Source organism: Lutzomyia longipalpis, chromosome 1, assembly GCF_024334085.1.
Source record: "Lutzomyia longipalpis isolate SR_M1_2022 chromosome 1, ASM2433408v1".
In the NCBI taxonomy this organism is placed as follows: Eukaryota; Metazoa; Arthropoda; class Insecta; order Diptera; family Psychodidae; genus Lutzomyia; species Lutzomyia longipalpis.
The window spans coordinates 25,143,890-25,169,210 of record NC_074707.1 but is presented as its reverse complement, the minus strand read 5'-3'; the positions used below and the strand labels follow the sequence as shown (position 1 = coordinate 25,169,210).

Sequence of the window (25,321 nt, the reverse complement as noted above, 5' to 3'; positions counted from 1 at the left end):
GAAGAGACAGTCCCCATATGAAACAAAGAGATGTCGTGGAGAAACTCATATCCAACTCAACTGGAGATTTATCTGGTGGACTAAGCGAGAAAAAGAATCTCATTTTGTGCGGAGGAGGTTAAAAGAGAAATTGGAGAAAAATCCATCTCGACACGACTAATAAGACCGTTAAAGTATAAAATGGCATGGTGTCAATAGTGCAGACAATTTGTATGCTGTAAAAATCACCTATTGTTGTGCCTTGACCCCTCGTGACAACTAATCATCTCGTGTGCCAGCCCCACGCTCTCACTCCTCATAAGATACCAAAAGCATTCAATGATAATCACATTGGAACCTTGATGCTGAATCCGCGTGAATCAAAGTCGTGGTATTTCGATCAATAGGCAAAGTCAGATATAACGAATTAAAGGTGAGCAAATTGCGAATTGTGGGTGATAAATATTAAAATATATTGGTGCTCAATCCTCCCTATATTGCAGCACCATGTCTTAGAACATTCAGCATTTAGCACGATTCGAGACAAAGACTTTTACAATTCGTTATCCCAGATTGGTTCTGTAGAAGCACGTTTGCAAGATTTCCTTGCTTCTTTGTTGCTGTCGAAGCACAAGATTGCTTTTCTTGTTCTCTGAAATTGAGGGAGCTTTGTCTATTTAAATGCTTCACTTACTCATTTGAGAGGATAACAAGTACTGTATTCATAGACATTTTCTTTAAATATTAAAGAGATATTTATAAAGTTGAAGAGAATTAAAGAATGGATTCAAATTCACACAGAAGCATCTTGATTGAATAACAATTAATAACTATCAAACTACGTAATGCATTTATTACAAAGAGTGTACGGTAGGAGCGAAAAGCATCTTTATGTTTTTCTCTTTAATTTAACAAGAAAAAGCTCTTCAAAATGTTATTCCAAAAATTATATGAGTAGGATTTTTAATGAAAAAAAGTCTTAAAAAATATTTTAAGTTGCCTATTCAATTATCTTACTGGATAATAATTCAATTAGAGAATCGTTTTTGGAAACTAAGAAATTAACCTTTATGTAGGTATACTATACCTACCATATATAGCCATAGCGGCCATAGCTCTAATAAAATAAATAGATAAATATTAATTTTAGAACCATGTCCCATTCTCGTGTTGTAAAATATTCAAAATTAATTGAAGCATAATCTCAATGAACAGATATTGATAGGCATTATTTTATGGAAAACTTTTTAATCCCACACTGCATTGGCTACTGGGAGAAAAAGATTTTTTTCTTATATGGTGTACCATTAAATAATCGAGGTTCTAATTGATATTCCTCATCAGGTTCGAAAAATTTCAACGGCAACGAGAGATAAAAGAATGTTTTAATGGGAGTACGCGATTAAAAAGTCACATGAATTCCCATTTCTAACGGGCAATCTAGATAAATTTTTACTTGCTTGTAAAAATATCGATGACACAGGAATTGAAATTATTTACCATCTTTGTTTTAATGCCATCGTCCGCACATGTACTGTTGTTGCCATCCACGTTGGATTTGATGTGGCTCCGGGGCATTTGAGGTAGGGTGGAGGCATACTGAGGAGAACGGAGGAGATGCGAATGGGAGAAAAAAGTAATGGAAAGATCGACCCTCCCGGTAAATCCAGTAAGTCGACAATGAAAGACACTTGTCCAAAGTAGGAAAAGAGCAGCGGCATTAACAGAAAGCGCACATCACAGACTGTGTACGTGAAGTAACTTCAAAAGGTAGCTCGGGAATACGATATATATGTAGGTATAAAACGCAACAGTTTGATTTTTCTCCACATCGCTGAACCAGTATCTTTGGATTGGACAGAACTTGAGCCACCATCGTGGGGCCAATGTCCTTCCCCGCGAAGGACAATGATAATGAAAGGGTGATTGAATGAAGAAATGTTGTGTGTACGATGACGAGAATGAAATCGAATGAAGCGAATGAATTGCTCAACTTACCAGACAAGATTCGTTTGACCGATAGAATGGGTAATTTAGGGGTTTTACTTTGGGGAAATTCACTCGTTACTATCCCATTTTCTCATAGCAAGTTTCCAGAGTTTTACAAGGCCGGAAATTTGGGTAATCCTTCAATCCTAATTTACCTTTCAAAATGGGTTATGTCAGCCAGCAAACCCAATTTGCCCAAAAAGACGGTAAACCTTTTGCCACATTGTGTCGAAGACATGCAAATTCTTATAATGTTCTTAGTGTCTAAAGGCAGTGCAAAATTAGCACCTTGGTGTGGAAGAATTTATGGAGGAGTCCATACACACGTCGCATTATAAACGTAAATTACATGCACATGCTTCGCATAATATGGCCGCATAAATAAAAAAAGGCAAGTAATTTATAAAATATGATGTAGAAAATGAACGAAATGCAGCATCAATGTGGAGATTCGCACATAAAATTCCACAAGACGGCTCCATCGTCAATCGCGATGTTTCATACAAAATGGATTAAAATGCACCTCATAAATTTATTGAATGTCACTCGTGAATAATTGCCAATTTTCTGACAATCATTTTGTTCAGCAGAACAAATAGTACAGTATTTTTCTTATTTGAAGTTCTTTCGAGATTTGCATAAAAAGGAAGACGGAGGATTGCACCAGGCGGTTCTTTGCATGTCGAAATTGATCGTTTTAGTAGTACAAGAAATCTTACAAGAGATATACGCCCGTGAGACAGCAATGAATCTCCGGCTTTGTATACTTTTGCAGAAATATATGAGGGGCATTTAAAATAATAAACAAAAATTGAAACCAAGGCGAGATGTTTTTGTTGATTACTCGATATCCACGATAAACGGATATAGTGGGCGTAAAGAATAAAGGTATTTAAATCCTGCCTAAATCAAAACTTTTTTTTTTCTTTTGATAGGTAGCTTATTTTATTACTATTATGTATGTAAAATTCATCAAATAACATAAGTAGATATTATTTAAATAACAACGTAACTGAGAATATATTTCTGTAAATCTCTAGGGTACTTGCTATACTTATTTTAAAAAAATCTTGAATTGAAAAATATAACAATTTTTTATCTAAAAATGATTGAAGAAGATACTTTTTACCTTCAAAACAAATTTTGTCATCCCACACTCCGTAAAAGATGGACACAATTTTGTAAGTTGAGAAACATCTGGTTCTCATACGGTGGTTTTGTTGGTAAAAATCCTGAAACTATTTTATTTCTTGCAACATGCAACCATATGGTATGTATATAAGAATACACCTCTGAAAATATATTCAACTTAAAAATTCCCAAACCATCATTAAACAACAAAAAACCCAAAGAGAGAGAGAGAAACCCACCCTAGCACGGAATCTCATAAAATTTCCAATATCCGTATTTACTTTTCTTAATTGCACTTTTCGCAAAATGTCACGAACTGTAAAATTTTATGCAGAAACATAAAAGGCAGAAGAATTCCTCGGCGGTAGTAAAAAAAGTCGTATGTGGAAAATTAATTTCATTTCTTGTTGATGCTTTCTATGAAACATCTGTGCATTGTTTGGAGGACAAAAGTTGATTAATTGATTGTATCTTTTATATCGGCAATATTGAGGATTTATGAATGAGGGAGTAGACCATCCTGTCCATTAATATCTTCTTGAGATAATAGGACAATTGTCAAATGCACTCCCATTTAACTCATTGAAGTCATTTGCCATGAAAAATTGTCGGAGACAGACACTGACGACACACCTCTTTGATTGCTTGCAAGTTCAAAAGCTAGAATTCACAAGAGGCTTTTTTTGTTGAATATAAAAGTTCAAAACCAATAATCTCGCAGACAATTCGGGTCAATGTATTCACAAATAAGATCATAGCAAAATTGCAAAATTAAACACTCGATTGTGGAGTACGCGGTACTACATAAATGCAAATGCTAGTTTTATTAGCTATAATGGTCACTCATTGAAAGTAAATACAATTCGAAAGTTAATAGAGTGGTGATTGGCAGAAGAATTTTGGAAAATAAAAATTCCACCACAAGAGTGATTGATTAGCGTGCGCGTGTCATTGCGAAGAAGTTAAAGGGGCAACCTAAAAACGATCACTAATGGACGTCATCTCAAGTTGATTCCCCGTGCACTTGACGTAACGGTGAAAGATTCTCAGTCACGCTTCTGGAGGATTATCTCAATGAATAATGATCTTGAATGCAAATACTCTTCCATCACTTATCGTGCGGAATGATTTTAAAAGGTTCCTAATTGATTTTTGGATGATTTCTTTGCAGATTTGCTGCCGACATCGAGCCGTTTCACTGATGGGAATGTCACATCATTTTCACGTTTGCTCTTCGATGTCGCCAGAGATCAAGTGATTGTTGGAGCCAGGTACGTGTGATTTTTTTCTCATCGTGCCTTTCAATTATTTGCGCATCAAACATAAAAAAATTCCACCGTTCTTAATTATTCCATCGTCGCCGAATTTATATTATTCATCCGTTGAATCATAGAAAAAATCGAGCGGATCTATGTAGGTACACTGGAAAAAATGAAATCATTTTATTGGAAAATCCATAACTTAACTTACAACGGTCAAATTAAAAAAAAAATTGAAGAAAAAATTTCTAAAAGTTATATAGTTTTGCTTCAGTCTATAATTTAGACAAGATAACTAAAGATTTTTTATGCAAGATTATAAAGAAAATGAATTTTCTTTTTAAAATCTACCTGAATTTCAAACAGTGTATATTTGCCAGCACGTTTGAGTTCAACACACCTAATTTCGCATGCGACAAAGCGGAGAGATGTGAAGAAGAGGTAAAAAGATTTATTAGATGTTTAACGCGAACATCAATTTTAATGTCTTCTCTCTCACTATCTCCTGATGATCGTATTAATTTGCCAGGAAGAAAGTTTTGATATAATGATTTCCACCGTGCTAATTTTATCGCTGTTACTCAAACTTCTCACGAACTTATTAATTCGAGCAATTCTTTACTGCTTTTCTGAACTTAACATGGAGTTTAGTGCCCCCGACCATTTGAACCCTTTTTCCACCAAAGAGATACTCACGATATAATTTGCAACATACGGGAGAAAGTCAATTAATCTGCCAATTTGAAGTGTGTCTTATATGAAAATGGTATACTGCTGGGAGTTTGAGATCAATTATAGAAAATAAAACTTTTATATGCACTTCCAATGAAAGGCAATTTTGCATTATTCGCATTTTATTAATAGTGCCCAATTTGTCACACAGTTTATTTATCACGATATCGTGAATTGATTTTCACGTTATTCACATGCGAAAAAATTGGCACTGCCACATAGAAATTTATTTTATGTATAGTAAAAGGAGACAAAGATATTGAGCTCAGGCATGACAATGTGCAATAGAAATTGTGCTAGGAGAGAAGACTTTTTCTAACACGACATCAAGTGTAACAATTTTCTAGCATCTTAGGCACTTTCTTTTTACCCTGGGGGATCGTAAAATTTCTATCTTGTTGATTGCCAAATTATATCTCATGCGAAAAATGCGGTGATTTTCCCATTTCGTGAATTCTCTCCTCGACCTGTGATTTGCCCACGGACAAAGTCTTGGGAAAATTATCTCACGATTGATTGCTAGACATTTTACAGGCATCACTAAAAGTAAATTTATCCCCAAAAATTTACTTTTTTTATTATACTTTAGTTGTTTGCCCATTTAGAGTTTAGTAGATTGTCATTAAGTAGTCCACAGAGCATTAATGAAATTTTTAGTAACATCATAAATATCAGAATGAGGATATTTATTTTGAATCACAAATAAATAGAAAAAGACCTGATTGAAAAATCTATAAATAAAAATCGTTTTCAATTCATTTTTTATGAAATATTTTAAATTATTCTCTAATGAAACAACCTGTAACGTAAATTCCTTCCGAGTGAAAAATAATTACATATAGCCAGTCAATACAGGACAAGTATAAACAGTAGTTTGCAAAAACTGAGATTATTTTCTTCAATTGAACCGCCTCAAGAGCAAAGTGAAAACGGAAATGTTTAGTTGGTGTGACTATGTGGTATGATTCTGTTGATTGAATAAAAGTGTTCTTGACAAGTAGGGCAAGATAGGCATGATACAATGTGAATTAATATTGTGGCAATTTAACCCTCGAAGAATCGTGTCGATGTAGCTCCCTGGTTGAGTCAATATACAATATTCAATCGCATATGGCCTACGGAACTTTAAGGAGACATCGACCCATACAAAATGTGATTGCAAATCATAATTTACAATTTGTGCCTGGGAATACGAAGTGGCGAAATGCATGAAATATTGCAATATAGGAATTCTTGATTTTCTCTACCCAATGGTCATTTCTTCCTTTATGTTTGCACACATGCTTGGGGAACATTTCATTTATCGTTCTTGCTGGCAGACGGTAATTGACCAAATGAAGCAATCACATACTGAAAGCATTTCGCATTTTCAGAACTCCAAAAAATCTCAGCAAATGAAAAATGAAACGCGAAGATAAAGTGCAATTTATCATTCCTTCTACTACCCTGAAGATATTGAAAATCCCATCCGACATTTGCCATGAAGTATGTAATGTATTTGTTAAGAAATACTTTCATCGAGATATATAAACTGACTCTTATGGGATGGTCTTTAAAATTGTTCCAATAAAAATATAACATAAAAGAGGAAGGTTACCTATACATCCAATATTTAATATTTTATGTTAGTTTTCTTTAATTTTCAAACATCTTTAAAAAACACAAATTGTAGTTTTAATTGATTAACAACACCCACAATATCGAATGTCTCAATAACGCTTAATTACATGATGATTTTAACCAAAGTCAAATGCATTGAACACTCATAGTAAATGTGGAAGAAAAAAAAACAAAAAGAAATAAAATGTAGACAGATTTACTTTCGAACCACTGAGCTAGTCATAATAAAAATATACTCCATGAAAGTGTTTAGCATGAGCGAGAAAACTTCTTCAGCACGACTCACAGAAGAAGGAATTGAATGTATGGAAATGAGAGGAACTTGAAAAGTGTTTGTTTTTATCAATGAGCGATGATTGATTTAAGTACATACATACGTATGTATGTATGTATGCATGTATGTATGTATGTATGTATGTATGAAAAAATAAAAGCGATATATTTTATTTTCATAAAACTATACTTATACAAATTTTCAAGAGTATGATGGATGAGAAGTACCGCATTCTCTAAACACCTAACCGAATATGAAAATGAGCAGCAAGGCAAAATTATCTGATATAATTAAATAGTTTTATTGGCGTTTACACTCTGCATGATTTCACTTGTTGCTCTTGGTCGTGGTGCACGATGGTAAAAGCTGCAGTTGAGGAATAAAAACACTCAGCTGGATACATCTTGCATTTTTTTTACTCCATTTAAGGCTTCTCCAACCTTCAATTCTACAGAGTGTCCCGTTTATAATGCAATAAAGAATTTACTAAATTTTAAATATTTTTTTTCCTATTACGATCTTTAAAGTTTAATAGTTCCCGTACTTTAGTTTAATTTTTTATTTTAATGTTGATTAATGAAATGTATAGGTACATCAATCATGAATCCGTAGACATCGATATGGAAGATGTATTGTCATTATCAACATCTAAATTCACATCACTAGCTTATAAATTATGAATACATTTGAGCTCCTTAATCATACACCCACACCATCAAAAGCTTTATACAATACATATACATATTTTAAGAGTGCCTAAAATGAATTAAAGCTGCATTAAGATTGAGACATACGGTATGACTAAACAGTAGAATCTCCAAGTTTCTTACTCTCAGGAAGTGAATGATTAATCTCGGTATCATCTAAATGGCTCCATTACCACCAGCTCTTAAAAGTGGAATAAGAAAATGCTTTATCTCTATTCACCAAACAAGACATGCACTGAATGAAAAATATAAAAAAAATAATGGGTCGTTGCGGAGGACCTCATAAGAAAACAAGTTGGAGGGAAACTTGTGAGTGCAATTTCAGGCTGCAAGATCGATTGAAAAGTCCATTGATTACCATTATTGTATCACTAATGAACAATAAATATTTTACGATGTGTAAGAACGCAAAGAGAGATCGCCTGATTCTCTTCTCGCGCGGAAAGTGGTCGTTTTTATTGTGTTTTAAAAATTTCACAAAAGGTTCTTTCACATACTCCAAATAAAAAAAATTTCCACCGTGTGCTGGACGATGCCAGGGCAGAGGTAAACCGGTATATTTTATCATCTCTAGCTGAGACAGCAAATGTATCGCGAATTTGTTTCATAAGAGAGAAATATACGCGATTTTCGCTCATGTATGAGGCCTTTTGAGTGTTCCAATGTGCGAGCAGACAGAGGAGGAGGATTATTTGACCATCTGTTGAGTCTATTGCCAATTTGTTGGTAATTATGTGGGTTTCACCGTGAAAACATCACCAATTGGATTTTACATGTGCTAACTAATTAATCAGCAGCGACCGAATTTAAATCACATCCACCGATCTGCTGGAATTAATGAAAATTGACACCATCTCGAGAATTTTGCATTCAAGAGTTGAAAACATGGGTGATATTCTCAGTGTACAAGTGCATGCAAATTTTCTATATGGCAAACTACCTAAGTCTCTACTATGTGATCTCACTGCGAGATAGTGCTTGGAAGTTCAGAAAAGTCCTCCCGAATTGCAGAATGCACTCTGAGTGAGATGGTGATTTAGAAACATATATTGGTATGGAATAATCATGGAGATGCGGCTCCCATACTGAAATATGGTGAATATTTACATACTGTTTTGTGTGAAAATAGAGATAATCTCCCACTGCGTGATTTAGATGAATGTCCTATGAGGTGCCTGAGCATTAGTTCCCTCATACCACCGTAGAATATAGAGGGTTGAAGTCGTGCAGGTCAACGAGGTATCGGACAAAGGGACGATTTTCACACTACTAAATTCCACGACTTCGATTCTTCCATCATGGCACGCATTATTATAGCTTCTTTTATCGTAAAGTGAATTTCTTTCGTGCCACTAAATTGGTCCACATATAGAAGATTAAAATAAAAAGAATCCAATTTCAACATTTTAAAGGATAACAGATAAATTTTAATAGAACTTTGAAATGAAATGGAATGTAAAGGTGTCTGAAGTGGTCTGCCTGCAGACATGCAGATAGCAACACTATTAAAAATCCTTATTCAAATAAATCTGTTTTTTTTAACAATAAAAAGAATCTGTGAAGAGATTAATTGGTTGATGCCTTGATTTTAAATAATTTTTACCACCAATGAAATTATTAAATTTATTTTTACAGAACTATTTTAAAACATTTTTTTAAATATTTTCAAAAATTAAAAAAATAGTTTTTCGAATTTTATTTAAAATTGTTTATATAATCTGATTTTTAAATAATAAATCACTGTAAAAAAAACTTTTATCTAAATTTTTTTATCTTCTATTTTTAAAAGAAAATAAAAAATCTTTTGTAGGAGGTGCAAATAAATTTTTATGCCAGACTTAAATTCCTTTATGGACTTTTATTTCGCGTAAAAAATTTAAACCATCCGTAAAGATTAATTGTTTATCATTTCTTAAGTACATTAGCATTTATAAAGTGCTAAACTGCGGAATGTTCAGTGATTTTCACGTGAAAGCCCATGTGGGTGTTCCATGGCCTGCATCTTCGCTCGGTAACACGAGAAACACCGTGAATATTTTGGTTTATTGCAATGGTTAATTTATGGTGAGCGGTAGGGAGTATTTTTCTCTGTAACAATATGAGAAAAAAAAAACAAAAAGTAGACCCAAATTGTACGAAGAAACATGAAATTTCTTGAGGCGCCAATTTGCCGCCCATGAAATTCGCATTCCGGTTAAAGAGTCCAATAAAGGCAAAAATTTACGATGTCACTTGCACCCAGGCAACAGAGTGTGTATCATTGATTTTTTCGGTTGAGGAGTAAACCCCCAATGTGTGCATTGAGAGATTGTATTGATATCGCGCCAAAAAAAAGGAATAGTTGAAAGTTTTGACTTTATAAAAATTTATGAGACTTTGCATTTGCGTAATGCAGTGTCACTGGATCACTTTATGTATATTGCATAATGATCCAGTTAATCATTTAAAGTGACTGTTGAGAGAGATAATCACGATGTTGACTTGCCACATGTACTTGGGGCTGCAGACGTGTGAAGAAACGTACTTTTGACCAGTAAAAGGTGATAATTGTCCGGATCCAAAATTATATAGGCGTACAAACACCCCAAATCAATTAAAAGACCTATAAGCGATCGTGTGAACCACCTTGTCCACTATGTATAGAAATCGTGAGAGGGCTCCAAAAAGACATAGATGCATGTGCGCGCGTTTTAATTACAAATGCTAATAGATCTGCATAATAAAGTCCATCAAGTTTGTATGCAAATTGCCATGGCCCCCGGGTGGCTATGTTAAACATGATGGATTCTTTTTGACAGAATCCGCAAGATAGGATGATCGCACGCGTATTATACGGGGAAAAAGTCATTTATGTTGCCATCTTGTGATTCATTTTTTATTACCTTCCACGATGTCGGTATTAATGAAGGTGTACGCACTGTAAAAGAGTACGTTTCGAGCATATTAATATCGCTAGAATTTCTCTTTTCACAGGACGTCTCAGTACTTCCGCTATACAATATTATGTTATTAAGACACACAATATGTAATTCCAGTGGATTTATTCATAAAGGAAAGTTTTCTCAAGGGGCTTATCAATAGCTGTGAGAGAATGAAATATTTTATTGAAGTTGAAAAATGCGGGATTCACTCACAATAATTTTCATTTTATTAGGTTCTACAGACAATGCTTCCATACTGTCTGACTTCTGTTTTTGAAAAGTTGAATGAAGCTCATAAATGGGTATATTGATGGTATTAACGATTCATCAAAATTAAACTTAACATTTTGTCCATAGTCACCTTCTCTATTAAATTTTAGCTCTTGTAACTTAACATACCACTCTATGTGTATTGAAATAGTAAGACAGAACATACTAATGTTTTAAAAAATTAAACGATTAATTGAATTAACGTAATTATAATTCATTAGGCTATGTCAAAGATAGTAAAGAAAGAATTTAGAGATAAATTTTAAAATGTTTGCACACGTGTTCTCCTAAACTAATAGTTTATAGCCTCATTTAGTTTTCTCCAAATAATAAAATTTAATCTTATAGCGTAATCATGTAGCTTAATGAAAATCTTTCAGCACTGACAACAAACTAAAATATAATAGTGTTACAATACCATTCAATCATACAGAAGAATACGAGACAAAATGTATTTTATCTGGAGGGAAGAATAGAGAGCAAATATAAAATGGAAAGAATTGAAGGAAACGCAGAAAACAATTTTAACCCACCCAGTCTTGTAGGGAATCAAAAAAGGATAAAGAATCGCCAAAAATATTCACCATTTTCCACTGGGGTCACAACGAAAAAAGGCAATAAAGTTTTGTAAAAATTCAAAAAAAATTGGCCGCCATTCGCCATTTTGTTCATTTCAATGCATTAAGCATATGTTTCAATACTTCGTCAATATGAGCTTGTCGATGACAGTTTGACATTTCATTTATTTTTGGGAGAAAATAAAAAAAAAATTGCGTATTTTTTTTGTTTAATTATCGTGGTAAATGTGTTTTACGTGTTGTTCAAGAGTGATTTTTATATTTGAATACCTGAAAAAAGTCTTGGGAAAGGTGGTGCCCAGAAACATCGTAAGGTTTTGCGTGACAACATCCAGGGAATCACAAAACCAGCAATCCATCGTCTTGTCCGTCGTGGTAGTGTGAAACGCAAAGGATTCCAGCGCAGAGGATCTCTCAATTCGTGAAAAAGCCATCTTCAAGACGATCCACGACCAATGTTTTTGGATTGCTTTGTTTTGTAACGAGAGATGTGCTCGCTGAGACGGTCACAAGCTGGGAGGGAATTCATCCTTCAGGTATTCAGATATAAAAATCACTCTTGAACAACACGTAAAACACATTTACCACGATAATTAAACTAAAAAATACGCAATTTTTTTTTATTTTCTCCCAAAAAAAATGAATGAAATGTCAAACTCCCATCGACAAGCTCATGACGAAGCATTGAAACATATGCTTCATGCATTGAAATGAACAAAATGGCGAATGGCGGCCAATTTTTTTTTTGAATTTTTACAAAACTTTATTGCCTTTTTTCGTTGTGACCCCAGTGGAAAATGGTGAATATTTTTGGCGATTCTTTATCCTTTTTTGATTCCCTACAAGACTAGGTGGGTTAAAATTGTTTTCTGCGTTTCCTTCAATTAGGTACTTTGCCCTTGGGAGCTGCATGGGCTCCTTTTATTCATTTCATTAAATTTCTCTGGATTAGAGAATGTAATTTAGGTTTATTTTCTTATTATATACACAAAGTGTGTGCATATAGTGTGTAGTACAGGCAGAGTGTCTCTCTCAGCAAGGAAAAGAAGCAACTTTATTGCATACGGAATGGTATTTTCTCGATCTTTGATCAATGGGCATATAAGGACTTTGCTAATCCGTAGCAGATTTATTCAACATGTTAGATGTATTTTATGGAAACATACCACAATCAATAAACAATTAATCCGTCTCATTCCGGTTCACTCGGGCACGTAACTGTGCGGCAGATTCCCATAGAAGAGATTACGGAGAAGTAAAGAAACAGAATTTACTATTGTATCTCTTTTAGCCTCAAGAAAATCTTGAAAATACTGAATTATCTCTATTTACGAGATGAATTTCTCCAAAGGGACACAATTCATTTTGAATCCGTTAATCTCTTGACTTTAAGAATTGAAATTATTGTGTAAATGAATATAAAATATTCCTCATTGAGTATGCAAAGAACTTTTGTTGTTTATACAGAAGAAACTATAATGATTAATCCTTCAAGAGATATTTCCTGGAAAAAAGTGTTTAATCAATAGAATCTCATATAAATAATGTTAAAATGCTTACTTATCAAAAACATGCAAGAAGTTCAACACAATACGTTGTGCAGACATATTCTGTCACATGAGGAGATAGTTTCTGAGAGATATACCCCATGGTACGTTTAAAATTCCAGCGACACTATGTCGCTCAATTGATTAACATGGGCGACAAATACCTGGTTGACATCAATATTAATATTTAAATAAAAAACTTAATAAAAATTGCTCACTATGCTGCGAGGGCATATATGATTAAAAGTCTGGCTGCCACTTGTTGGATGCTGTGAAGGCGACAGAACACTCTAAATTCAATCAAATGGGAATCGTGTGAAATTCCAACGCTCCAAGATTTTCTGCATGCTGACCGCAGCAATTCTCCAAGATGGAAAACCCACACGACTGTGTCTCCAAGCAAATATAAGTTGAGTATGTCGCACTGTGTGGGACAATTTGGTTGATTTTCTTTTGCTTTAAAAAAAAATCACAATCAAAACAGAATAGATAAATATGTCCACAAAACAGTAATTTCGCATTATTGTTTACCTCCCAACATGGGAGAGTTGGCAAGAAAATTATGGTGCTGTAAAAGATTTTTCAAGGAAATCTCACTCAAGTCATCGGGATTTCTTGTAAATTGCCATGTGTAATCATCAATGATGACAAAATAACCAACAAAAAATGCGCAAAGTGTGAATTCTTATATCTCTTTCAATTCTTGAGATTCGTGTTTTCAAATATAATTTTTTGTTCATATTGTACAAGAATTTATCTTTATGTTTGTTTTAGAACTAAAAAAAAATCAAAATTGAATAACTGAAAAGTTTCCATTTATTCTACTTACACTTAAGCACTACTCAGAGAGAAATCATTCCGTCATACACACTTTTTGTTCCGCTATACACACCCGGAGAAGTGTGAAAACACACCTGAGAATCCTGAGAAGTGTGAAAGAGAGTCAGTGACGTCACCGAAAATTTCAGCTCTGAAATTTTTGTGGAACAATCGATAGATGTCGCTACTGATATATTTGTAAGACACAATAAAATTGATCTTTGTTGATTATTGGCAAATATTTCGCGTATTTTTTTCCACGGCAATATAGGCTCAAATAGAACCAGAGCTAGAACCATTTAATAAATCATAAATTATCTAGAAAAAAAAATATTTGGTAAATATTTCAATAAAGATGAAACTTGAGTTTCATGGTCATTTCAAAAAGTATGTCGCAACCCTTCAAAAATTAGTTTCTGTCAAAGGAATTCGCGACGACATGTCGTAAGACAATTCAAAATTTTTCCTTTTTTTCAAGATTGAATATTTCTTTAAACGATTTAATCACTTTTAACTTTTTTATGTTATTTTTTATTTAATAAAACTCATAAAATAATTTAAAAAATAAGAAAATATTTTTTAAAAAATGTAAAAAAAAATCGGTGGTAGATAACACATTTTTAGGTTTTTGGGATCTTTTCTTTTAGAAAACAATCAGGATGGCGTCCTCTCATCACATACTTTCGGCCGCCATATTGAATACCAAACCCTTATTGACTTTTTTATATTTCCGAATCTACAAAAAAATTTGAAATATTTGTAAGTCTTTAACCTAACTTTAAAAAAAAATTAAAGTCAATCGGACTACCTCTAAAAACCAAAATAGTTTTTTACAAGTTAATTTAAAAAAAAATAAAAAAATAATAAGTTTTTTAAGTTTTTTTTTCTTAAATAAAAATAAAAAAAATTAGAAAAAAAACAATATAAAAACTTATTCTTTTTAAATTAAAATAATCATAAAGCGGATTTAATATTATTATTTTTTATAAAAGAAATATGATTCGAGCATCAACCACACTGTATTTTTTGTTTTTTTTATTATTTTTTAAAAATATGTTTATTCTTTATTTTAATTTAAAATATTTAAATTTTTAAATAATAAAAAAGTTGTAAAAAATTATTAAATAAATTGGTTTTTTATTTTAAAAAAAAATGAAAATGTACTGGTAAGCTGACCAAGCCTACGAGAGCTGTGTTTCTTTCAGTGTACCAATTTTGTGAGAGCAAACTAGAACGCGAATTAGTTTAAATACGCGCAAAGTCGGGAAAAGTTGATAAGTCATTGAATGAATTGAATTGAATTGAATTTTATTCAGACATTATCCATAATACATAAAGTAATTCACTGGACTATATACAATATCTTTTACAAAACAAAATGTACTGGTAAGCTGACCAAGCTTACGAGAGCTGTGTTTCTTTCAGTGTATCAATTTTGTGAGAGCAAACTAGAACGCGAATTTGTTTAAATACATGCAAAGTCGGGAAAAGTTGAAAAGTCATACGCTAATAAATCTTTAAAACGCCATATCTCGAGAACGGATCCATAGATTTTCATAAATTTTTTTTTGTTCGAAAGATCTTGAAGTCTGCTATAACATATCGAAAAATGAAAAAAAAAATATGTCGCCATTTTCGAAAAATTCGAGTTCGAAATTTTCGAAAACTTTGTTTTTGATTTTAGCGCCTCTTGCGGTCATTTCTCGAAGTTTCAATGTTTTAGACATTTGTTGGGTTTCACGAAACCTTTCATTTGCGCTTAAGTTGATCGAAATCGGACTTGTAGAACCTGAGATATGACATGTCAAAGTTGGAACTCAATATTTTCAAAATGGCGACAAATTTTTTTTTATAAATAGATGTTATAGTAGACTATAATATATCAAAAAAATGAAGCAAATCGATAATGGCGTTTTCGAGATATTCATCGAAAACTCATCGAAAATTTTTTTTGACTTTTGGCCCCCTAGCGGTCACTTTTGAAACTTCGTATGTTCTAGTTGTGTTTTCCCTGGTTCTAGGGAGTTGTAGGGTTTGTTGAGAGCTTTCATTTGAGCCCGGGTTGATCAAAATCGGTCAAGCCGTTTTCGAGTTATAGACGATTTTCGATGAAAAATTGTGGCAGCCATATTGACTAAACGGCTTGTCCGATTTTCGAAAATGATGTATCGTTGGAAAGGTCTTGATGGCCCCTACAACATATTAAAATTTCAGATTTTTAGCTACTACAGGAGCTGAGATATAACGAAAACAAAATTTTGAGGTTATCCAAATGGCCGATGGGGTGGGGGGTGGGGGGATGGATTTGACATCATAATCAGATATCAGGTTGATATTTAAACTTTGCCGTTTACCGCAAATAATAATAATAATTTATTCATCAATTAAAAACTACTGTACGGTTTATTCAAAAAAGTTTTCATTGGTATACAAATTTCTCATTCTAAATAGATATTTTAGTGCCTAGCTAAAATAATTTCATAAAATTAATTAATTAAAAATTCAGAACTTTTTTTTGTAGATTCGGAAATATAAAAAAAAAGTCAATAAGGGTTTGGTATTCAATATGGCGGCCGAAAGTATGTGATGAGAGGACGCCATCCTGATTGTTTTCTAAAAGAAAAGATCCCAAAAACCTAAAAATGTGTTATCTACCACCGATTTTTTTTTACATTTTTTAAAAAATATTTTCTTATTTTTTAAATTATTTTATGAGTTTTATTAAATAAAAAATAACATAAAAAAGTTAAAAGTGATTAAATCGTTTAAAGAAATATTCAATCTTGAAAAAAAGGAAAAATTTTGAATTGTCTTACGACATGTCGTCGCGAATTCCTTTGACAGAAACTAATTTTTGAAGGGTTGCGACATACTTTTTGAAATGACCATGAAACTCAAGTTTCATCTTTGTTGAAATATTTGCTGAAATTTTCGGTGACGTCACTGACCCTCATTCACACTTCTCCAGGTGTGTTTTCACACTTCTCCGGGTGTGTAATAGCTCTGTCACACTTCTTTTCTCTCTGCTATAGCAGAGAGCATTTTTGAAATCTTAAACAAGTTCAATAAGATTTTTTTTCATGGCTATATTCCCTGGAGACTTACATCAGACGGTCCTCTTGACCTTATCGCTCCTATGAGAGTAGGTGATTCCCCGGCAATTTACGTGCAAAATTCCTCGAGAAATTCACAAGAACCACTTGCGGGCAATTTTCCATGGAATTTCAGTGTAAGAGCAAATTTGTACAATTGTTTGCACTCACCTGCAGTAGTTTGAGCATGATGGAAATTGTGATTTATGAGCGGTGTGTGCCTGGCGGTAAGCGCGAATCTGTGCGTTATAATTGGAGCATATGGTTCAAGTGCCAAATGGGTGATCAGTAGGTGGTGTCGCCGTGTACTTGAGGAATTCACTTTAAAGTTGACCCAAACTAACCGACCTCACGCAACAGCGCCATAAATGTGAAAAACGATAGGAGACAATGTAAGTGAGGTATGCAATAAATAATGGTGATATGAGAACGCCATGTGGCACCCAGGCAACAACATCACCAACAAATCTTGCAATCCGTCAACTCTGTGATCGCCGCATGGTTATTATGCTGCAGATTAATCGCTATATAATTCCCCATATCGAGCCAATAAATTCAAATGCCGAAATGCATAAATTTGCCGCAGATAAGGATTGTCGGATTGTCGCACCTCCTTGGCCACTTCTTTGACCATATTACAAGCCACCAGAGGTCCAGGTTGTATTGATAATCGCTTTTCAGAGTCTCCCCCCGGAGCACCAGACAATTTTTGCGATGGTCGGAACAGCATCCAATAAATCATCTCGCAACTACATACGGATTGTTTGCTACTCTTCCAGTCATTTGTTGTTATTGTGACCAAATCATTGCACCTTCATAAATAGCCAAGAACGGTGCAGCCTATGGAAGTGGGCAATTTAAGCGACAGGAACCTGTTACTGCATCCGCGCACCATCGTAGACCTCTTACGTGATATAATTGTGTGGTGTAGAGCGGCGCCAGCGTTGGTTGTGCAAGTCTTTCTGTCTCATTACTGGGAGATTGTTCAAACCGGCCTGACTCCACTCTGTGTTTTAATGTGAGAGAATATCTAATGCCATTAGATGATTGACTTTTTCAACATCAACATTCATAAGCATATCATAATTAATAGGTTGCCCATATAAACATCACCAATGCACAATGATTATCCCTTCAGGCAGTGTCACGCAAAGGGACGAATGCAAAGAGCATATATAGAGATGGATGCCTGATTTCTCGAATGATGAAGGATGGGGTGGGAAGACAAAAGCATGAGACGAATCAATTTACAAAATTGACTTCTTATCGATCCCACGGTGGAAACGTCTCCTCGACCACTCAAGTAGACGCAAAAGATTCCACAAAACCTCTCTCCCTAATTTCCCAAATCTCCTTAAAAAAAAGTTCACGATTGATTTCTGGGAGTCAATCGAACACTCTTTCTGCCACACCAGATGCCACGGGATGAGGCTGAAAAGTGAGTGCCAACATTTCGACGCATACACAACTCCTCCTCCATGTCGTTGGCTTCTTCGCCTCTTGCTGGCATTACATGCGGAACACCGTGCACCACAATACCCGCCATCAGCTCATCAACTCCTCTTCACCATTTTCCTATACACCAGCCCCGTGTGCTGTGCAACCACAGCTTGTCAACGGTGGTCTACCAGTCAATCTGACAGAGACATCCATTTCTTTTACCAACGAACCAGTTCTAGTGCACAGAACTAGATTTTGTCACTACCCAGAGGGAAGAGTGTAACATCTCAAAGACACTCTACAACAATGTCAGAGTCTCTGCAGAACGGACAAGATGTTTGCAGCATGTCGAGTACACCAAACAGTACCACAGATAATCTCACTGAATGAAGATTACACATACACGTGTGGGCGACGAAATGGAAAACTCAGCTTTCCGGGATATTTTCACATGTGCTATAGCGAATTACTCATAAACACGTGTGCTGCTATATACAGTACAGGTCATGACATTTATGTAGAAATTGTACAACATATCTCAACACATTTGCGTAGATGTTTTATGTAATTGATTCAAAGAAACCGAAATGGGACTTTCTAGAGATATCCTTTTTTTAGTTAAGAATAACTTATTCTCTGTTATTTTTAGAGTTGACTTAGAAATCAAGATCCAGTATAATATATTTTTTAAAAGAAACCTTCAAAATTGATATAAAATGGTAACTAAAATTATATTTTAAAAAAATTTCCTTTTCATAATAAAAGAATAATTCTTTTATGAAAAATATAGGTATCTCAATGTACACCACATCTATAATTGATCCACCTTGGAAAGTCGTGTGTTATTAACTCTTGAGTGAAATGAAACAAAAAAAAATTTCATCTACCTCACATGACGAGACAGCTATCTCACCGCATTTCCGCCTATATTTCTCACAAAAATAAACACATATTATTGCAAAATCATACGGATAATGCCGTGATTTAAGTGTAATCTCTAATGATGTCTCTCTTTCACAACACCTCGCAACATTACTACGCATTTTGTGTTATTCTTTTGCCGAGGAGGATTGTGTAGCATCTTGTTGATTCCACCCAAATCCATCCGTGTTGTATATCTCTTCTATAGGTGTTTGCAAGAAAAACGGTGGAGTTGCGTGAAAGGTAATTCCTGGCATATAATGTTACTTCTTCACTGCTATATGACAGTCTCCTCTCGAGGCTCTTTAATCCAAACTTAGTTAATTAGTCGCATGCGTGGGCGAATGGAGGCGCCTTGTCTGTTTCTCAATTTTCCAAACACACGCAAACATCTCATCATCGTGTGTTGTATTACTAAGGATTAATTGTCAGATAAATTGCATCCAGCAGATTGTAATGCAATAATTTCTCAAATTTCTACACATTATACATACATATCATTGCACTATTTTTCACATGAGGTGCTCAGTGCTCTGGATATATTTTCATACAAAAAGCAGTTATTTTCATTTGCATTAATGACATTATATTTATTCATGTCTTACCTCTAAATTGACACATTTGACAAATAAATTGCAAATTCCTTCAATCCCCTTGAACCCCCTTCGCACCATCCACCACAGGTATATATAAGATATTTTGCTATTATTTGAATTTGAATTGTAATGCAGCAGGTTACAAGTAGTGTTAAGAAATCCAATTTACATCAAGTGTTTGTCCGCTAAAGTTCACCATTAGAAAATCGAATGGGTGGTGTTCCGTCAGAAAAATATTTGATTGGGTTTTCTTCGATGAAAATTCCTACATATAGTACCTACTAAATACAATGGCAAAATGTACAAAAGAAACTAACACGAACATGGGTGGTTTGGTTTTACTTCCAACGTCAATCCCATGAGGTAGGTAACCTCTCAAAGGCATCTAATACACGAGCTTATTAAGATATATCGAAATCAAATTCACAATTTATGCAAAAATGGGGAATTTTGTGGTGGCGGCAAAAGTTGCATAATCATAATGAGTGCCTCGTTCTCATTGGGACGGCAATTTTGTCTCTCCAGCAGCAGGGAGAGAGTGACTGGTGACGACGCCATCAATTGCAAGGCGTCTGCGAAAAATCGGTCACCATATTGCAATAAAATTATAATGGCACTCGGAGTAATCTCTTATTATTAAAATTGATTTATGAAAGGAGTGCTGCCGTACAGTTCCACATTATTGCCAAATTCACTCTCTTGTGCCCTCAAAGATGAAAAGATTTATGCGATGCACATGAAGATTGCTAAAGGATCTGATGAAAGGAACCCAGAAAAATGGAAATCGATCGCCTCACAGACAGCAGTAGCCTACTTAAAAATATCTCTTATGTTGTATTAAAATTATTTTGAAATCTTTATCAATATCCCATTTACCACAGCGTCTTCAAGGGGTTAATTGGGAATTATTTTACTTTTAATATTTTTAGATTAATATCTTGAGGTTTTATGTTTAAATTTTATTGAGCTAGACATCCTATACCGCCTCTTACGCAGATTCAGATAGTTTTAAAGTGAGAATGGAAAAGTTTTATAAAATCTACATGTGGTCTTTCTAATTTGTCAAACATACTGATTGATTGAGTAAACAAGTTTATTTTATTAGATGTTTCGTATAAAAGAAAAATGATAATCAATACCACATCAGTGATTTCCTCAATAAATGGAAATTAGATTGAGTGGCAAAGTAAATGAGTATACCGTCGCCTGTACATTTTGTGATACCGCAAATGTGGGAGATAATGTACCTGCACTTCATACCACTATTCTGTCGCGATGCTTTCAATTTGTATTCTTACAGCCCACCGGTGATTGTAGCACAACAATGAGCACACCCTCTCTCACGCTATGAGAGTTCTTTCGTTCTCCTCTACCATTCTTTTTATATGTTATGTTGGTTGGGTGTATGGTATATAATATTGAGAATTATGGACCTTTGTCATTTGGATATCGCGCAGTATCAAATGCAAATTGGATTCAAACATAATTTTCATGCTTCCCTAATTAGATGTTTTGTGGTATAGTGTACAAGAGCCTTTTGCTCACAGTATACTGTGCATTTTGTAGAGTGGAAAATGCGCCATTTGTGTATTGGGTGTATTTTGTGAAAAGATTTTAATGTGCACCGCAATTCCCCTTAATCCGACTTAATCAGTGATTCACGGACAGTGATATTGAAGTTGTGCGCGGAAATTGAAAATGTTCGTTAAGATTTCAATAGATAGCTGACGAATGGCAGCATTTGGAATATTCTCGCACTGCAAATTCAATAGGGGAGAGAAAATACATATAGCGGAGTATATGTTTCAACACGGCAATTGTCCTCCAGCCTCCAGCTTAACAATATAATAATTCTTGCCAGCTTCCATGGAGGCTCACTTTTAATTGACACACTATTTGCAATAGTGGAAAATATGGGGGGAATGTTCTTTCATCCCACTTGGAGCTTCTTCAGTGTTTCTCACTGCCTATATAGTGTGGCAGCTGCCTCCGGAGGTGTTATTAGGAAAGGTCGTTTGGCCATTGAAATAAGGTTGTGAGCAACTCAACAGAGAGCCATCGGCAATAGGTTAGGTGAAGGTAAATGTCTCACTGAAAAGATCATAAAAATCCAAATGGGCGACACCCATAATCTAGATTACAAAAATAAATTCTTGCAAATCACAATCCAAATGCTACAATTATTATTGTCTGGGTGTACAAAAATACACCAACATATTGCGATGAAAGTCACCATTAGCACGTTGTTATGAAACTAATACCAATGGTATGACCACGGTGCACCACAACAGCTAATTGGTGGCACATAGTGTGAATTAATTACGGCGATTGATGTGCAAAAATGTCCAGGAGAAAATATATAGTTCAAGTAGTCATTTGGTAGGTTTTGCATTCAACACTATTATGCAATAATTATGCGAATGGAATGCAATCATCAGCTGAAGAAATCCTCATTAAAATGCAGTATTAATGTCATTTTAACGTTGTCATTTTCCAATGTTCAATTCGCACCATTCAAAATCCTCGCACTCGAAAATCACTTAACACGCAAAATGGTCCCGCATTTAACAAGCGCAAAAGCAACGAACACAGTGAATTAGCATATTTTTTTCATGTTTGACTTTTCACAAGAGAAAATGTCCAGTGTCCAGGATGCCATCAAAGTCGTATAAAATGAAAAATAATAATTGACTAAGAGAGCAATAATCACCGCATTACACACTGAAACTCATTATCATTCCGCGTTGAACTTTCATCTGCATTTTTTGGTACTTTAATATCTTCTTGTCTGTCGTGCACGAAAAAAAAACATCAGACACTGCACACACAGCACCTTTAAAAACGGATAAAAAAACTTTGGTTGTAATTTTTCTGAAATTAAGCGAAATTTTTCAAGAAATATTTTGGAATTTTTCCCACAAAGCAGCAAATAAAATAACTTGAAATCCTTTGTAAAAAGAATTCAATTAAAGTTTTTTTCTTTAATGCTTTTAAATAATTTTTTATCTCATACGTAGAATACATAACAAAGTTACGAAATATTTTGACCAAAATACCTATAACACATTATTTTAAACTCTTCTTAATGACTTCAAAGAGAATGTTTGATGTTTAAAAATTAATAAGCGCACATTAAATATTCGAAATTCATTCAATTCTTATTGTGGTTACAATAAACTTGAAAAATATCTTTATAAATTTTCATGAAAAACTTTTAAAACTTTTCTTCGTGTTTAATATTCGCGTTAATTTTAAACCCCAATAATTTTTTTTCTGTCAATGTATACGAAGACTACGAGAAGAGTTGAACAAAAAGACCTCAGTTGGGTTGTCCATAAAGAGATATTTAATTTTATTATCGAAAATGCATATGCCAAAAAATCAACAAGTGCCACTTTTCTTGTTTTATTTATTTATTTATTTTTTTACACACTGGCGAGATCTCCCAACATTTTGAACATGAAGAGATTGAACATCTTCAAGAAAAAGGTAGAAAAGGCATTAAAAATAATAAAAATGCAAGACTCTCGGAACATCCCATGACAAGGTAGAGATGGGAGCAAAACGACACGAAAAGTGGAGGAGAGTGTAGAAAAAATCAACACGTAATCTTATGGTTCGGCCTTGCCTTTGCTCTCCAACGAGTGACTCTGGAGACTTCAAGGTAAACATTTTTACGGTATTTAAGCGTGATGGAGGTGCATCCATAAAGAAATTTTATTTCGTCATTTTATTATTATTAACGATTGTTTATTCATATATATATACATATGTATGTACATACATATATACATTTATCTTTAAACTGCGTGCACAAGATTGAGTGTGGTACTGCGAAGAAATATAAGAGCTTTATTGTGTTATATTTTATTGTGGTACAAAAGGAAAAGGAAAGAAATTATAGGTATGGTATTGAGGTGATTCCACGAATATTACTTTTATTTCACCCAAACCAGGTGATAATTTTACCCGATTGTCGTGAGATGTGGCAAAGGGATCGTTTCGTTTTAAGTTCTCTGCCTTGGTTGTGCACTGCTCATGATGTATCAACACTGTACGTACAGTACAGCCCTTCATGGCATCACTCTCCTTCTTGACGTTCAGATGCAATTTTCTCAAGTGCACACACTTTCCTCCTCTTGGTCTAATAGCCCTCCACATCTTATGAGCACCAATGTTACCACTTATGCTCTCCACTAGTACGTTGCCACTTGTCCACATTCAAATTGCAGTCGAGATTTTGAATTATTTGCGGAATCAACAATTATAAATGGAAGGTAATCCCGTGTGATTATTTGCTTTTGCAAATTGTGCAATACATCATCTTGAGCTGAAGCTGAGCGTGATCAATCACTGTATTTGAACCATCTGTTTGCCCCGCTGATTTCTTCGCAGTGGTGCGCTGCTGTTAGTCTGTGGCCCCAAAGTACCGACATTTTGCAAGTAGAACTTGATACAAAGAAAGCAAATCGGTGAATTTATTTTGTAGCACACGGAAAATTGTGTCGAATGAAGGCGTTCAAATTGAGCACGAAGAATGCCATTGTCCAGACAATTTGGAACTTCCTCGTTTCTGCGTTAATAACTCAACAAGTTGCAAACAACCAATTGTGCATACTGTGAGTGACATTATTGCACAATCAAAACACTAAAGTATTTTCTTACAAGCATTCTCAGATCATGTTATTATTTGCAACATGTAGCCATATATTTGCAACCCCAGCTAAGATACACCAAAACCGCTCTTTTATTTATTATGACGGTGTGGTTATATACATAGGCATGCTATGCATATAGCATTTTAAATATTCTGCATTTTTTTGACAATTTGAATGAATTATTTTTCAAGCATTTTTAGATAAAATTATATTTTATTTTCATTTTCATTATTAATATGTACTTATTCATAGTTCATAAATTACTTGGTATTCGTCCTGCTCCTAGATATGTATATCTTCTTTCGTACGTACACGATTTCCTGATAGCTCCCTTCTTGTCTTCAAGCGAAAACATTTACTCATTACTATTTAACAAAAAAAATGTTTTCTCCCACAATTACGTATCTTATAAACACCCGAGCATGCACCTAAAGAAATATACTTTTGGAATACAAATTGCTGTAAAAGTTGCTCAGCCACTTTGAACATCATATCGATGTTCTACACCACTTGGATTTTTTTCTTGATTTTTTTTTCGACTTCTGAGCCACACAACTTTTCCCTTTTAGCAAAAACACCACATACCATTTCACACATGTATTTATTTAGAAATCTTATACCACTGAACAAGGTCTTCCAGACGATCTTCCCTCACATGGAGGAAGCCTATAAGAAGGAATTTTTTTTTGTAATGAAAAAAGGCACGCCAATCTTGGCCAAATAGAGCAAGTTGCTATAGCAAGTAGAAATATGCAGCATCCCTAATCAATTAAGTCCATGCTCGGTGG

The 25,321-nt window shown here is 34.3% G+C and overlaps 1 protein-coding gene across 1 annotated transcript in view; it reads left to right on the top strand.

Annotated features, from left to right (window-relative positions):
- The window catches only part of LOC129797444 (semaphorin-5B), a 63,858-nt gene that overhangs the window by 18,451 nt on the left and 20,086 nt on the right, over positions 1-25,321 (top strand). The window contains exon 3 of the mRNA XM_055840006.1: positions 4,271-4,370. Within this exon, the coding sequence (XP_055695981.1) occupies positions 4,271-4,370 (100 nt within the window). The remainder of the gene's footprint in view (positions 1-4,270; positions 4,371-25,321) is intronic.